Source organism: Aegilops tauschii, chromosome 2 (assembly GCF_002575655.3).
Source record: "Aegilops tauschii subsp. strangulata cultivar AL8/78 chromosome 2, Aet v6.0, whole genome shotgun sequence".
Classification (NCBI taxonomy): Eukaryota; Viridiplantae; Streptophyta; class Magnoliopsida; order Poales; family Poaceae; genus Aegilops; species Aegilops tauschii.
In genome coordinates this window covers 476277209-476294046 of record NC_053036.3, presented here as the reverse complement: position 1 = coordinate 476294046, position 16838 = coordinate 476277209, and the positions used below count along the sequence as shown (strand labels likewise).

General features: G+C 49.4%; 1 protein-coding gene and 1 long non-coding RNA gene across 5 annotated transcripts; both read left to right on the top strand.

The window, feature by feature from the left end:
• Positions 1-237: 237 nt before the first annotated feature.
• Positions 238-1357, top strand: LOC141042063 (uncharacterized). The gene is made up of 2 exons (XR_012203873.1): positions 238-864; positions 1214-1357. It is a non-coding gene; the product is annotated as an uncharacterized lncRNA (long non-coding RNA).
• Positions 1358-3373: 2016 nt separating this feature from the next.
• Positions 3374-16585, top strand: LOC109732111 (expansin-B17). Of its 4 annotated transcripts, none has more exons than XM_040399454.3 (4): positions 3374-3809; positions 4668-4977; positions 5577-5706; positions 9717-16585. In XM_040399454.3, the coding sequence occupies exons 1-4, from the start codon at positions 3608-3610 to the stop codon at positions 9918-9920; spliced, it is 846 nt and encodes a 281-aa protein (XP_040255388.1). In that variant the 5' UTR covers positions 3374-3607; the 3' UTR covers positions 9921-16585. The 4 variants fall into 4 exon arrangements, with proteins under 4 accessions (XP_040255388.1, XP_020146897.1, XP_040255390.1 ...); XM_020291308.4 differs by lacking the exon at positions 9717-16585 and adding an exon at positions 7136-7830 and having other exon boundaries at positions 3379-3809; XM_040399456.2 differs by lacking the exons at positions 3374-3809; positions 9717-16585 and adding exons at positions 4261-4487; positions 7136-7830 and having other exon boundaries at positions 5557-5706.
• The last annotated feature ends 253 nt before the right edge of the window (positions 16586-16838 follow it).

The window sequence follows — 16838 nt, the reverse complement described above, 5'->3', positions numbered from 1 at the left end:
CACTACATCTCTAATTATTGATAACCTATTCGGTTCCATTCGTTATCATCATTTCCACAATTTTTTTGTTCAAACATATACACATAGTGAAAGTTGGCCACCGTAATAAAACTGAGTACACCATGACTACCCCAATTGATTAATATTTCTTGATTTTCCTTCTTTTATATGCATGTCTAATCTCTGATTTATCCATATATATGTTGGCCGACAGAAAACGGTCGAATCTTAGTGCTGCTGCCCCATGAACACATTTTTTAATTTGACTGTACATTCAAATGAAGCCTTTGTTAAGTATACACTCCAAAATTCAGTTAACAGTAGCCTAACTGAATTTTCTGTTTCTGAATTTATAAACTCACTTTATATTCAGTTTATAAATTAACAGTAGCTTCAAAATTAAGTATCATTCGCATGGATCAACTGTTATTTTATTTTGTGGAGGATAAAGTTTAGATCATGAATAATGGCATTACAAGTGAACTTGGCACAATTACACATGTCCTGAACCTCATAGAATCTGACACTAGCAAGTCTTCATTGGCATGCAAGTACTACTTTTACATTGTCATGATAGGAACAATTAATTTGACATGTATCATTGGTACTGCTAAAACATTTCGTTCATGTTTCAACAAATTTGGTGAATACCACTTCATATGTATTTTGCATATATGAATTATCTCCTGTTGCTTTCTAAGATGTTAGTTCTTTCAGTTCTAGCCCTCCTATCTTTAATTCCTGGCTGCTGGACTACCTGCAGGACAACGAGTTCATCTGCTGCAGCTATCGCTGTGAGCAGTCCGTCCACGACGCGCTCCGCAGCGTCTTCGCCGGGCACAACGAGATCCTCAACGTCTGGAAGTAAGTCGCCGGCCATCTGTTTCCTGATGAATTTTCTTTCTAGCTCAATGTGATCGGATCTGACTAGTACGTTCAGATTTGCTCTTGTTTTCTTTTCAAATAGTACTAGTAGTCTATATTCCAGCTGTGCAACTACCTGTAGCCACTTGAACCGATGAGAATTCTTCAAGCCTACCTAAGCCACTTGAACAGATGTCTATCTCAGATCTGCTCATCTAAAAAATCCAAGTGGAGTAGTATACTGGTAGTATAGTATAATAATATTATCAAAAGGTAAATGCCCTGATTATTTAGCTCTGTCAGATAAATAGTTTGTTTGTCTTTCTGTTTATTTTGTTACATTTTGCAGGGATAAAGTGAAGAAAAAGAAGAAAAGATTACTAGAAGATTAGTTTTAGGATTTTCTTTTATTTCCTTGCAATTTTCCTTTTATTGGAAACTTGTAAAGACATTGTAATATTCTTACTATAATAAAAATTATGATTCTATTTCATTTTTTGTTTTTAAATTATTTTTCCTTATAGGTTGTTTTCTGTAAATTTAGATTTTTTTTTGTTTTCCAAATACATTACTAGTGACGCATTTAAGCCCTTATTAGTGGCACACCTTCCTTTATTACTAGTGGCGCACCTATAAGGTTATTAGTGGCGCACCTGGAGGGAATACGAGTGGAGCACCGAATGGTATACTAATGGCGCACCACATGGTGCGCCATTAGTATCTGGTATAGTAATGGCGCACCTGTGGTGCGCCATTAGTAATAAAATCTAATGGCGTGGTGCTAGTGGCGCACCTGTAGTGCGCCATTAGTAGGCAAAACAGGTGCGCCACTAGCAGGCCTTTCTTAGTAGTGGGGGGCGAATGGAGAGCACAGTGCCACGCATCGGCAGCCGCGCCTTTTATGGCCCTCGCCTCCGAGTGACTGACCTATGGGCCCGTGCAATCCTAGCGCATCCCGTAACAGACGCAGCCCGATACGTGACGAAAAAGGGGCGCGAAGATCGAGGAGTATATTGTGTTGTGTTGTACAGGAGCAAGGAGAAGGGACGTGGAAGAAGAACGGTTGGACAAATTATTAGTAGAAGATGAACATGTATATTGTGTTGTATTGACTGGCTTCAAAAATTTCATCTGTGTTTCATGTAGTTTCTACCAAAATGACTCTTTTTTTTTTGAAAGGAGGCAAAAGATTTGCCTCATTCATTAATTAAGAGGGGAAGGAGTACGAAGTTTGTGTTACAACACCCATCATATTACAACACCAATACAAAAGGTCTACTCTTGTGACATGATGGATCCTAATTTATTTGCACCGGCGGTGACTCAAGTTTAGGCCTCAATCTTGATGTTAGCAAGTAGAACCGTCGGCGGGGCACTCTTGTATTGGAAGATGCGAGCATCCTTTCATTCCAGATTGTCCAAGAGATGAGCATGGACAGCATAGCCATGGCCTTCTTATTCGGAACGGTAGAGTCGGAAAGCCCTAGTGGAAGTGTTGATGTTCTCCGGTTAGAGCCAATCTTTGATCATTCCCCGAAATCTAGTGGTGTACCGAAATGACTTTTTGAATCACGTCGTAGATGAACGGTGCGGGTGTGTCACCTGCGTGCCCCTGCGATTTTCGTTGTAACCCTGAACGACCAGAACCTAGGTGGTAGTGATGCTGTAGCCTGGAGGCGCAGGCAGCCTGGAGAGATATTCATGTGTTCACACAAGTGCGTAGTACGTACATTCGTTTCACGTGAAGGTCGATTGGTTTTGACGCTCACAAAAAGGCTCCGGGAGGGCTGGCGGAATGCACGCATGTTCTTCAGCAGAACCTAGCTCGTCGTGCCGTCGAATCATGTAGCCCGGTGCTACAATCCGCATCATCACCTAAGACGAATCGTGTCTGACAGCAACGAACAAGTTGAGCACTCTAATCCGGCGCACGCGGCATTAGCGATCGACGTGCTGCTTGTGAGATCTGCTCTTCTGAATCAGTGTTTCTGCTCGTGCGCTCTCTGCTTCCTGCCGTCGCAAAACGGCAACGGCCAAGCCAACTCACCAACCGACCGCAGGGCGAGACGATCACGTCCAACGGTCTGCCGTCCGCGCAACGGCGCTTCCGTGATCTCTCCTCGCCCGCCAAAGCTGGATCCGCATCCGCACTCGGCGCGATGGCCAGGCCCGGCGGAGGGCGACAAAAGGGTAGGGTGAAAAGCGTGTCCATGCTTCATTTTCTTTCCCTCTCGACGAAGCTCATTAGCCATGAACAAATATAAATTCTCTCCTTTTCAGATCCCGCACACACACTCTCTCTCGTTGCAAAAGTCATGGCCACCCATGACAGGCAATGAAGGCTCCCACACCCCATCAACACACTGGTCACCGTGCTGGGCACCCACACGTAGAGAGTGGTGGCCTCAACAGTAGCCCGACTAGTTGTAGTAGTAGTGCTCAACAGTGAGTGACACACATCTCCGTTCCCCTCGCGAGTAGGAGTATAAACCAGGCCACCACCCTGGTACTACACGCCCAAGTGCCCACTACCCTGCCCGTCCCGCGTTGCCATTTGTGCAGCGCAGCCAGCCCGGCAAGGAAGCCTCTCTGACCGTCGGGGCTCGGGATTTCTCGAAGCCATAAAAGGGAGGGAGAGGCCCCAAAAGGAGTGAGGAGGCTACCAACACTCCCGTCCAAGCAGCCGCAGAGCCCGCCTCTAGTACCGCAGAGGAAAGGAGGGGAAAGGAACCCGTTGCCCCCAATGGCTTCCTCGCGCGCCGCCGCCGGCCCCTTCGCGCTCTGCATTCTGCTGCTCGCGTCCCCGGCCGTCTCCGCCGCATTCTTGTTCGACGACGGGAAGTCGGCGGCGAAGGGCAAGGGCAAGGGCAAGGCGGCGGTCGACGTGGAGTGGCGGCCGGCCACCGCGACGTGGTACGGCGACGCCGAGGGCGACGGCAGCACCGGTAAGAGCTCTCAACCCGCCTCCGCTGACCGTCGTAGAGATAAGCTAGCTCCCGCATTGTTACAGCCCCTTGATTACTCCGGCGTCTGTTACTCTTGTTCTACTAGCGGGTTAAGATTAGTGCCTGGGCAGTGGTGGGTTGCAGCATCAGTACCTGGGCGAAGCAGAGCTCATCTGCCTTCTTTTTCTTTATTTACCGGCTTCATGACTAGGATTGTTACTCCCAAAATACAGTACGCCTGGTACACATATCTGCTGTACAAAAATTATTGCTATCTGAGCCGTCCTATTCGCACCAGAGCTCTTTTTTTACACTGGCATCAGACGGCTAGTTCTTTTACCCTTCTCTCAACATAGGAGTGTTGTTTTGGTAAAAAATAGAGAAGGATCGATTAGCTCTTCCCGTTGCGGCATTTCTGGCGCGGCGTCTGCATATCCCGTGAGATCCGGCAGGGAATTTCCGTGGGCCCCCACCGGACCCCTCCACACGTGTCAAGCGCAGAGGAGCTCCGTCGCTTTACGATTCGTGCCGCCGGGCTTTCGGCGCGGCGACCGGCGAAGACGACCGTGCCAGGCTTCCCAATAACTTCCTTGCTCTGCTGGGGCAGTACCATATGGCTAAAATCTTGGCGATAAATGCCCTCTGCGCCTCCGTTCACGCGCTCCACCGACACCCCTGGTAACTTTGATGCTGCGTCCGTAACCCAGTGATCCGTCGTGCTCTACTGTTAGCTGCATTTACACCCTGAAGTCAGAGCACCGCAGTAACTGTATCGCAGTAGATTAGCATCTCAGTTCTGCCGGACTGAGCTCGGTGGATTCGGTTCTAATGGCGATGGACGTTCTTTTCTTCTTTCAGGGGGAGCGTGCGGGTACGGGACGCTGGTGGACGTGGTGCCGATGAAGGCGCGGGTGGGGTCGGTGAGCCCGGTGCTGTTCAAGGGTGGCGAGGGGTGCGGCGCCTGCTACAAGGTCCGGTGCCTCGACCACGGCATCTGCTCGCGCCGCGCCGTCACCGTCATCGTCACCGACGAGTGCCCCGGCGGCGGCCCCTGCGGCGGCGGCAACACGCACTTCGACCTCAGCGGCGCCGCCTTCAGCAGGATGGCCGTCGCCGGCGCCGGGGCGCACCTGCGCGACCGTGGGCAGCTCAAGGTGATCTACCGAAGGTGAGCGAGCAGCACGTAGTACACTTCTTCAAGTCTTTTTTAGTGCATTCTCAGATAGTTAGTAGTAGCAACTGATTAAACTAATCAGCTTGGGCGCATGCCATTGTAGACAAGTAGCTCAAGGACAAAAACTCTCACTCCCTGAGGTTATTAGCAGACTAAAAAATGGTTAGATGGGTCAGTCAGTGGACCGTTGTCGAAACAGTGCAGCTAACTGCTACTGTGGATCTGTGATTTTAGCCGTCGTATCTTCAAGCGCAGTGGGAATTAAATTGTCCAGGGCCTTAACTCTAACGGGCTCGCAGCTCACAGCTATCTTAACTTGGATCTATCTGCTGCTGCCGAGTTACTCATGCCTCTGCGTGATGCAACTCGGGCAGAGGCGCAGATGGATACCTGTCCCGTGGCACTGGCATGTAACCTCTTGTCAAGATTCCTGGTCAATTCCTCCAGCTCCGTTCATTAACCTATCTGACCATGGAAAAGCTGTCGTCTCTCTATATGTAATCTACTGCATGTGTGCAACCGTGAGATTTGGTGTTTCTTTTCCTTTCTTTAAGAAGAAACTGACCGGAGCAGCGTGCGTGTGCGCGCATCAGGACGGCGTGCAAGTACGGCGGGAAGAACATCGCCTTCCATGTGAACGAGGGGTCGACGAGCTTCTGGCTCTCGGTGCTCGTCGAGTTCGAGGACGGCGAGGGCGACATTGGCTCCATGCAGCTGAAGCAGGTACCCATCCGCTTCTTGTCAAGCTTATTTACTTTGGTGCACTGCCTTTTTTCTTGACATTAGTAACAAAGTGAATGGGGGTAAATCGGGTTATCTTTTTAGCCCTCCATTGCCTTTGGTGGTGGGAACAAGTTGGGTGAGTTGCATTGGACAAATGCTTTATGTGAGTGCAAATGTGCAAGAGGAGGACCCGGCGCATATTCTTTCCTTTCCTATGCGAAAATGCGTGCATGTGAGTTCGTCCTCCCACTTTGATGTGGTCGGAGACATATTGCACTGTTGCCTGCTTTTGCCCTCGTGCCTCTGCTCGCTAGCTAGCATTTGTACTGTCGTTGGCTAGGCATTTAGGCCCATGTCGTGTCCTTCGTACAACGACCTGAGGGTCTAGAATGAGACTTTTCACAGAGACTTATCACTAGTATTTTACAGCAAGTGAAACCAAGATTAGTAGACAGCTAAGCTTGACAAAGACCGTTTTATAGCCTGAAACTAAGCTTTATAAAACATGACAAATGAACTGCCAACAGACGACACTGGAAATCAGCCAAGAAAGCATGCCGCTACTTTCTTGCATTGTCGACCGCACAATGTCACACACTATAGTCAAACCCTTGAGTGTAGGTACCCTACATGATTGTCTTTGGCCATATGATTCCCATTTGGAGCATACAAAGTATCCGATGCTCTTTTTTTGTTGGACAAATGTAAAGTATCCAATGTAGGCGGCAGCACCGAAAGATGAAGGGGCTGTTTGGTTCTAGGCCTAGGAGTGCCACACTTTGCCATATAATATTGTCAAACTTGTCTAAGGTTAGTTCTCCAAAATGAGAGCCACAAATGGGCAAGCCTAAGGGAATTTTGCCACACTTTTTATGTGTATGTGATGGGGGATCATAGTGTGGCTTGCCTAAGACGTGGCTTGAACCAAACACACACCTAAGTTGATCAAACTTGCCTAACCTTAGGTGTGGCAAGCTTTGGTAAACTTAGTGTCAAACCAAACAGCCCCGAAACGTGAACCATGTCCCCGGAACTCCACTGCCCTGCGCTTGCCCAATGATGCTGCCGCTTTACCTCGGTCTCGCTCACTGTCAAGTAGTAGGGCTAAAGACCAAAGAGGCCGGGCATGCGGCTCTGCCACTGGCTCTTGCGCCTGCTAACGCTTTTATCTCGTGGTTGTTTTAGCCTGACACCCCATCCTGCGCAGTGCGGCACGCCCTTGACCGTGCATCGGCTTTGCGCGGCGGCCTCGTGGATTCTCGGCATCCAAAGATTCTGGAGCCCAGGCCCAGCGTTTGCGACGATGTTGCGCTGTAAAGCTAGCTTCAGGCTCTGCTAGTGGCCGTCGTGCTCTGTCTATCTATGAGATTTATCGTGTTCGTGAGTGCTTATGATGTGTGTGCTTTGTTCACGTGGTGCGTGGCTGCAGGCGAACTCGGCGAAGTGGCTGGACATGAAGCACGTGTGGGGTGCCACGTGGTGCCTCTACGGCGGGCCCACGGCGGGACCCTTCTCCGTGAGGCTGACGACGCTGTCCGCCCCCAAGACGCTCACGGCCCGCGACGTCATCCCCAGGAACTGGACACCCAAGGGCACCTACTCCTCCCGCCTCAACTTCGACGCCTCGCTCTGATGGCGGAGGGGCCGGGCCACGTTTTATCGGCCCGGGATGGAGCGAAGGCAGGCCCACATGGCGTTCTCTTTGGAATTGGACGTACGTAGATTGTGTTTTGTTGCAGCTTAATCGGTCTGTTGATCGCCTAGTCGTAAGCTAGTGTGGTGTGGCGTGAGTAGTTTCGGATGAGGAGGTGAGTGATCTGGGTGCGGAGCAGCCGTCCTCTCCAAAAGGGAGAGAGAGCGTATGCTGCTGGGAATCCGATGCGGAAGCCGACTGGGAGGGTTTTGGACCCCTCTGGGTCGCCGCTTCACTCCTGTTGTCGTGTGCTGTTTTTATCTTTTCTTGTCTGTTTTGTTTGCGTGTTTGTTTGCCCTGGTTGGTTGAATTGAAGGGCTCGTGACAAATGTGTTTAGTTACTTCGAATGGCGGGCTTGTACCGAGGTCAGGATTCCTGCTTGTTCGCATTTCCCTCTTCTTATTATGGACATGTGTGTTCGTTTGGAGTACTCAGAGAAGACACCCTTCGTGTGAATGTTATTTCTTGTTTTCAAGTACACACCACGAAAAGGTGCACCAGTAGGCGTCAAGCAGTTTTTTTTGCGAAAAACTTCTGATATATTCATCTTTAATCATAGCAGTACAACGAACACCAGAAATAACAAAAATTATATCCAGATCCGTAGACCACCTAGCGACAACTACAAGCACTGAAGCGAGCCGAAGGTGTGCCGCCGTCATTGCCCCTCCCTCGCCAGAGTCGGGCAAAACTTGTTGTAGTAGACAGTCGGGAAGTCGTCGTGCTAAGGCCCCATAGGACCAATGCGACAGAACAGCAACCGCTGCCGATAAAGAGTAACGTAGATCGGAAGGATCCAACCTGAAAACACATGAATGTAGACGAACTACGACCAGATCCAAGCAAATCCACAAAAGATAGATCCGCCGGAGACACACCTCCACACTAGGCGGAGAGAAACTTATTCCATCTTCAGGGAGCCGCCGTCGTCTCGTCTTTCCGAGTAGGACACAAACCCTAACAAAACACGAAGAAACAACTGAAAATAGAGCCCTCCTGCCGGCATGGGTCGAGAGCCCGAGATCCACCGCGCCGCCATGGCCTTAAGGCCACCGGAAACGAGGCGGGCCAACGGCGGCGCCGGTGGGAGGCAAGGGACCCTAGACTTTTCTTGGGAAGGAGGTTGTATTATTATAATCAATCATGAGCCAAGGTTAGTAGGTGTCAAGCAGCTGATACGACGCTTTTGGCGAACAACACAGTGCCAATACCACGACTACAACGATAAAACAACTTGCGTAGTTGAACCTCAAGCCACAAATGGCGAGAAGGCAACACTCGGAGATCAAGGACTGCGTGACAACAAACAACGTACACGAAGACAGTACTATCCGGACTTCAGCTGAAGCTGGGTCAATGCACCCTCCGCCCATAGTGCAGCAACGGTCGATTGAAATTGAGAGAATAAGCTAAATAATTTTAAAGAGAATAAGCTAAATAATTTTAACTTTACTAAAGGAATCAGCAAGTGAACAACAGGAACCAACCGGACTCAAAGAAGATGCCATCCAAGAGGTTCTGATGATGGCGTACGTTGCGCCCCGAGAGCCCATGCCCACAATAGTAACCATCACCGAATGACAAATTGCCCAAAACCCCGCCGAAGAGTTGACGACGCGCTACCACCTCCAATATCAATTTTCATAGGCTCGTTGAGCACCCATGCAACACCTTCAAAGAAGGGACAACCCTGGGGGGGGCGTTGTTGCTTGGCCAGAGAGCTGACCTAAGGTTTTGACCGGTACCCGAGCAGAGCATGGACATGGGCAAAATGACGTCTCCAAGGAGGATACAACACCCACAAGCATCATCGTCGTCTACAACAGTTGCCGCTTTGAAAGGATTTCTCTAGGCCTAGTGTGTAACCTAGCAAATCGCCAGAGCAGTGCCATCTGGAGGCGAGCGAGGAAGCCGTCGGATTGGCACCTGCTGCGTGGAGGAGAGTCGCCCTTCGTAGTCGGAGATGAGGGAGACGCTGATAGCCATGGCCACTGCCGCTGTGCTGGCCCGCAGCTTTGCCGCTAGGACCGGCCACAACTAGTTGGGTGGCCACCGTGCTACGGCCAGTCACCAACTCACGTGCCGCGCTAGGTTTGGAGCCTGTCACACCGGATCCACCTGCCGTTGACTACCCACCAATGTGGGGATCTATTGTAGACCTCTTCGATAAGTAAGAGTATCGAACCCAATGAGAAGCGGAAAGATTTGGTTGATGAAAATGACCAACTTGTTTATCAGACTTAGTATCAGTGTTCATCAGTGCTTATGATGTGTGTGCTTTGCTCACGTGGTGTGTGCGTGCGTGCGTGGCTGCAGGCGGACTCGGCGAAATGGCTGGACATGAAGCACGTGTGGGGCGCCACGTGGTGCCTGTACGGGGGCCCCACGGCGGGGCCCTTCTCCGTGAGGCTGACGACGCTGTCCGCCCCCAAGACGCTCACGGCCCGCGACGTCATCCCCAGGAACTGGGCGCCCAAGGGCACCTACTCCTCCCGCCTCAACTTCGAGGCCTCGCTCTGATGTCCGATCTTTCACCATGGCGGAGGGGCCGGGCCACGTTTTATCGGCCCGGGATGGAGCGAAGGCAGGCCCACATGGCGTTCACTTTGGAATTGGACGTACGTAGATTGTGTTTTGTTGCAACTTAATCGGTCCGTTGATCGCCTAGTCGTAAGCTAGTGGTGTGGCGTGAGTAGTTTTGGATGAGGAGGTGAGTGATCTGGGTGCGGAGCAGCCGTCCTCTCCAAAATGGAGAGAGAGCGTATGCTGCTGGGAATCCGATGCGGAAGCCGACTGGGAGGGTTTTGGACCCCTCTGGGTCGCCGCTTCACTCCTGCTGTCGTGTGCTGTTTTTATCTTTTCTTGTCTGTTTTGTTTGCGTGTTTGTTTGCCCTGGTTGGTTGAATTGAAGGGCTCGTGACAAATGTGTTTCGTTTCTTCGAATGGTGGGCTTGTACCGAGGTCAGCATTCGTGCTTGTTCGTGTTTCTCTCTTCTTCTTCTTCTTTTTTGATGGTAAAAGAGTTTTATTCCATATTCATAGGGTTACAATCAAATGGCAAAACCTCCTCAATACAAGGAGGGCCCTGCCCAAGCCATACAGCTGTAGTACTCTCTGTACGACTATACATAGGCAAACGATCTGCTACCCTATTCTGTTCTCGCTTATGTTTCGAAGGAATAAACTCTCTTTCACCCATAAGATGACGAATCTCAGCAACTAAATGACCATAAGCCGACCAGGAAAGACTTTCCCCTGTCAGCGCCAAAAGAGCTTGGGAAGAATCGGATTGAACGATGATAGGAAGGTTACAGTGCTAAATTGCTAATGCCATTCCTTGCATTATTGCATGTAATTCCGCCTCCAGCGCATCATTGCAGTTGAAGATACACCGGTAAGCTGCAAAGATGACAGAACCATCATATCTTCTTAGTATCATACCCGCAACCGCTGATCCATCCGATTATGAGAACGATCCATCGACCGACAACGCAGCTTGGCCATCCGCCGGTCGCGGCCAGGGCATCCGCACTGCCTCACCTAGCGACCTGACCGACTCTTCACAAAGCACTGGCATCTTCCCCTTTATGATCTCCTCTGTAGAGTACCTCCTAGCCAGGTGTAGCGAGTGATATAACTTTGAAGGTAATCGGCCGTTACCGCCGGGTTCGGTACATCTTTACCATGCGCCATGTCCGACCTCAACGTCCAAATCCTCCAGATTAACATTATAGTGCAATCCCGCATTTCATCATTGCAGTTCATCAGAATATTCAGAAGCCACTCGTTACCTGTGTCCCGAAGCAGTTGATGATCAGGGAGGTTCCATACTGAACGCATTTGCGTCCACACTGCTCGAGCATAATCACAAGTGACCAGCGCATGGAAGCTAGTCTCCTTTTCCAAACCACATAGAGGGCATGTATCTCGCGTGGATATGTGCCTATATTTCTTGCAAGAGTTGGTTGCGAGCGCTCCTGAAACCGCCTTCCACGCCATAATTCTCACCTTGAGTGGAACCCGAGCATCCCACACTCGTCTCCAGATGGACATGTGTCCGCTTGGGCTGGTGCTAGACGCGCCCACCGCATGTGTCACTTGGCTCTCTGTTGCTAGATGATAAGCGCTCTTAACAGTGAACAATCCACTCTTTTTCGGAAACCAAGCCAAGAAATCATGTCCCCGTCTTGGTGACGTCCGGATCTTCACAATTTCGCGGACGTCCATGTCCCAGAAGTATTGCCGTAGCATCTGCATATTCCACACACCAGATTCATCCAAAAAGTCTGCTACCCAATTGTGTCTGCAATTTCTTTTTGGGGTGATCGGTTTGAAATCGTGCCTCCTCGGGATCCAGGGATCCCTCCAAGTCTTGATTAGCGAACCATCACCCACACGCCATATAAGCCCCTTTTTCAACAGCTCTAATCCATGCATGATTCCCTTCCATACAGCAGACGAACTGGATGGGAACACTGTATCAAGCAAGTTCCCATTGGGATAATATTTAGCTCGGAGTAAACGAGCACATAAACTGTCCGGACTATCAAGCAATCTCCAAGCTTGCTTAGCCAGTAGTGCCTGATTAAAAGCTCTCATGTCTCTAAAACCCATACCACCCATATCCTTGGGCAAGATCATTTTCTCCCAACTGAGCCACGCCATTTTCCTCTTACCATTCTCTACTCCCCACCAGTATTGTCTCATCATACGCGTTAAATCATCACAAACAGAGATCGGTAGCCAAAACACACTCATGACATAAGTTGGTATTGCTTGCGCCACCGCCTTGATCAAAATTTCTTTATTCCCTGATGAGACATATTGTTCAGTCCAATCAATTAATCTCTTCCTCAACCTCTCCTGTAGTGATTCAAATTGTCCCTTATGCAATCCTCCCTCCGGCACAGGAAGGCCGAGGTACTTTGGCTCGAACACCCGCTGCGTAACCTCAAGGGTGCTCTTGACTTCGTCCGCCACCGCAACAGAGCAATTGTCTGAAAAAAGGATGGAACACTTCTCTGGGTTAATGAGTTGACCCGTGGCAGAAGTATAAGTGTTCAACAGCCCCTTAACAATGCTCGCCTGCTCGCCAGACGCCTCAAACAGCAACATAGTATCATCCGCAAATAGCAGGTGGGAAATAACCGGTGCACCACGATAGATAGCCACCCCCTTTAGCGAGCCTTCCTCAACTGATTTTGAGAATAGAGCAGAAAGGGCATCAGCAACAAAAAGGAATAAGAACGGCGATAAAGGGTCACCTTGCCTTAATTCTCTAGAGGGAATGAAACTCTCAAGCAATTGTCCATTGAATTTGCGAATATTTGACTGATTGCACACACACCATGATCCATGAAATCCACTGTTGGGCGAAGCCCCATTTACCAAGTGCTTTCTCCAAAAAATCCAAATCGACACGATCATATGCCTTTGACAAATCAAGCTCAGAGAAGACACGCTCTGTGTGAATGTTATTTAATTTTTTTTTCAAGTATACACCACGAAAAGGTGCACCCGTAGGCGTCAAGAAGCTGATACGATGCTTTTGGCGAACAACACACAGTGCCAATACCACGACTACAACGATAAAACAACTTGCGTAGTTGAACCTCAAGCCACAAATGGCGAGAAGGCAACACTCGGAGATCAAGGACTGCGTGACAACAAACAGCGGACATGAAGACAACACTACCCTAACTTCAGCTCAAGCTGGGTCAACACACCCTCCGCCCATAGTGCAACAACGGTCGATTGAAATTGAGAGAATAAGCTAAATATAATTTTAACTTTACTAAAGGAATCGGCAAGTGAACAACAGGAACCAACTGTATTCAAAGAAAACGCCATCCAAGAGGTACTGATGATGGCGTATGTTGCGCCCCGAGAGCCCATACCCGCAACAGTAACCATTACCGAATGACAAATTTCCCAAAACCCCGCCGAAGAGTTGGACGAGGTCACCACCTCCGGTATCAACTTTGATAGGCTCCTTGAGCACCGATGCAACACCTCCAAGGAAGGGACAACCCTCGCGGGAATTGCTGCTTGGCTAGAGAGCCGACCTAAGGTTTTGACTGGTACCAGAGCAGGGCATGGACATGGGCAAAATGACTCCTCCAACGAGGAGACGACACCCACTAGCATCAGCATCCTCTACAACAGTTGCCGCTTTGCAAGGATTTCTCCCCGGCCTAGTCTGTAACCTTAGCAAACCACCAGAGCAATGCCATCTAGAGGGGAGCGAGGAAGCCGTCGACTTGGGGCCTGCTGCGGGGAGGAGAGCCGCCCCTCGTCGTCGGAGAGGATGGAGACGTTGGTAGTCGTGGCCGCTACCACTGCGCCGGCCTGCAACTTTGCTGCTAGGACCAGCCACAACCAGTTGGATGGCCACCACGCCACCGCCAGTACCACGCTAGGTCTGGAGCCCGTCACACAGGATCCACCTGCCATTGATAACCCACCAATGTGGGTATCTATTGTACCCTCTTCGATAAGTAAGAATGTTGAACCCAATGAGGAGCGGAAATATTTGGTTGATGAAAACTAGTAAGGAATCATTATTAAAGTTGCAAACATTTGATGACTACTTTAATCACAAGAATAATTGCAATAACGTAATTTGTAACAAAAGTGCAATGGTGCAACAAGTGACCCAATCCTTAATTGTGCTAACAAAAGTCGGTTGTATTAATTATAGGGATCAAATCGCTCTCGGGGACACATCTAGTTCCATTGAGTTAACATGCATTGCCTTAAGAATTGTTGTGTGGTGTGCTACTTGTGAGTTGCATTGGGATTTTCCGCAAAGAGGAAGGGTGAAGCAATATAGTAGCTGATAAGTATTTCCCTCAGTGAGAACTGAAGGAAATATGTGTTGGGGAACGCAGTAATTTCAAAAATTTCCTACACACACGCAAGACCATGGTGATGCATAGCAACGAGAGGGAAGAGTGTAGTGTATGTACCCTCGTAGACCGAAATCGGAAGCGTTATGACAGTGTGGTTGATGTAGTCGTACGTCTTCACGATCCGACCGATCCTAGTACCGAAGACACGGCACCTCCGCGATCTGCACACGTTCAGCTCGGTGACGTCCCACGAACTCTCGATCCAGCTGAGTGTCGAGGGAGAGCTTCGTCAGCACGACGGCGTGATGACGGTGATGATGAAGCTACCGGCGCAGGGCTTCGCCTAAGCACTACGACGATATGACTGAGGTGGATTATGGTGGAGGGGGGCACCGCACACGACTAAGAGATCAATGATCAACTTGTGTCTATGGGGTGCCCCCTCCCCCGTATATAAAGGAGTGGAGGAGGGGCAGGGCCGGCCCTCTCTATGGCGCGCCCTGGGGAGTCCTACTCCCACCGGGAGTAGGATTCCCCCCTTCCAAGTAGGAGTTGGAGAGGAAGGAAGGAGGAGAGAGGGAGAAAGGAAAGGGGGCCCGGCCCCCTTCCCAATTCGGATTGGGCTTGGGGGGGCCTCCTAGGCCTCCTCCTCCTCTCTCCCACTAAGGCCCAATAAGGCCCATACACTCCCCGGGGGGTTTCGGTAACCTCCCGGTACTCCGGTAAATGCCCGAACTCACCCGGAACCATTCCAATGTCCAAACCAAGCCATCCAATATATCGATCTTTATGTCTCACCATTTCGAGACTCCTCGTCATGTCCGTGATCATATCCGGGACTCCGAACTACCTTCGGTACATCAAAACACATAAACTCATAATATCGATCGTCACCGAACGTTAAGCGTGCGGACCCTACGGGTTCGAGAACTATGTAGACATGACCGAGACTCATCTCCGGTCAATGACCAATAGCGAAACCTGGATGCTCATATTGGTTCCTACATATTCTACGAAGATCTTTACCGGTCAAACAGCATAACAACATACATTGTTCCCTTTGTCATCGGTATGTTACTTGCCCAAGATTCGATCGTCGATATCTTAATACCTAGTTCAATCTCGTTACCGGAAAGTCTCTTTACTCATTCCGTAATGCATCATCCCGCAACTAACTCATTAGTCACATTGCTTGCAAGGCTTATAGTGATGTGCATTAATGAGAGGGCCCAGAGATACCTCTCCGACAATCGGAGTGACAAATCCTAATCTCGATCTATGCCAACTCAACAAGTACTATCGAAAACACCTGTAGAGCACCTTTATAATCACCCAGTTACGTTGTGACGTTTGGTAGCACACTAAGTGTTCCTCCGGTATTCGGGAGTTGCATAATCTCACAGTCATAGGAACATGTATAAGTCATGAAGAAAGCAATAGCAACATACTAAACGATCAAGTGCTAAGCTAACAGAATGGGTCAAGCCAATTGATACGTCTCCGTCGTATCTATAATTTTTGATTGTTCCATGCCAATATTATACAACTTTCATATACTTTTTGGCAACTTTTTATACTATTTTTGGGACTAACATTTTGATCCAGTGCCAGTTCCTGTTTGTTGCATGTTTATGTTTCGCAGAAACCCCATATCAAACGGAATCCAAACGGGATAAAAACAGACGGAGAATATTTTTGGAATATCTGGAGAATATGGGAAGAAGAATCAACGCGAGACGGTGCCCGAGGGGGGCACGAGGCAGGGGGCGCGCCTGCCCCCCTCGTGGGCCCCCCGTAAGGCGGTTGCTGCTCTTCTTTGGCCGCAAGAAAGCTAATTTTCGAAAAAAAAATCTCGGCGAAGGTTTCAATCCAATCGGAGTTACCGATCTCCATATATATACGAAACGATGAAAGGGCAGAATACCAGAACGCAGAAACAGAGAGACAGATCCAATCTCGGAGGGGCTTTCGCCCCTCCCATGCCATGGAGGCCAAGGACCAGAGGGGAAACCCTTCTCCCATCTAGGGAGGAGGTCAAGGAAGAAGAATAAGAAGAAGGGGCCCCTCTCCCTCTCTCTTCCGGTGGCGCCGGAATGCTGCTGTGGCCACCATCATCATCACCGCAATCTTCACCAACAACTTCACCGCCATCATCACCAACTCTTCCCCCCTCTATGCAGCGGTGTAACCTCTCTCTTACCCATTGTAATCTCTACTTAAACATGGTGCTCAACGCTATATATTATTTACCAATGATGTATGGCTATCCTATGATGTTTAGGTAGATCCGTTTTGTCCTATGGGTTATTTGATGATCAAGATTGGTTTGAGTTACATGTTTTATTATTGGTGCTGTCCTATGGTGCTCTCCGTGTCGCGCAAGCGTGAGGGATCCCTGCTGTAGGGTGTTGCAATACGTTCATGATTTGCTTATAGTGGGTTGCGTGAGTGACTGAAACACAAACCCGAGTAAGGGGGTTGTTGCGTATGGGATAAAGAGGACTTGATGCTTTAATGCTATGGTTGGGTTTTACCTTAATGATCTTTAGTAGTTGCGGATGCTTGCTAGAGTTCCAATCATAAGTGC

Coding starts and splice junctions, on each gene's coding strand:
- LOC109732111 (XM_040399454.3), top strand. CDS start 3,608: ATGGCTTCCTCGCGCGCCGCCGCCGGCCCCTTCGCGCTCTGCATTCTG. Junction 3,810..4,667: donor CGAGGGCGACGGCAGCACCG/GTAAGAGCTCTC, acceptor TTCTTCTTTCAG/GGGGAGCGTGCGGGTACGGG. Junction 4,978..5,576: donor CTCAAGGTGATCTACCGAAG/GTGAGCGAGCAG, acceptor TGCGCGCATCAG/GACGGCGTGCAAGTACGGCG.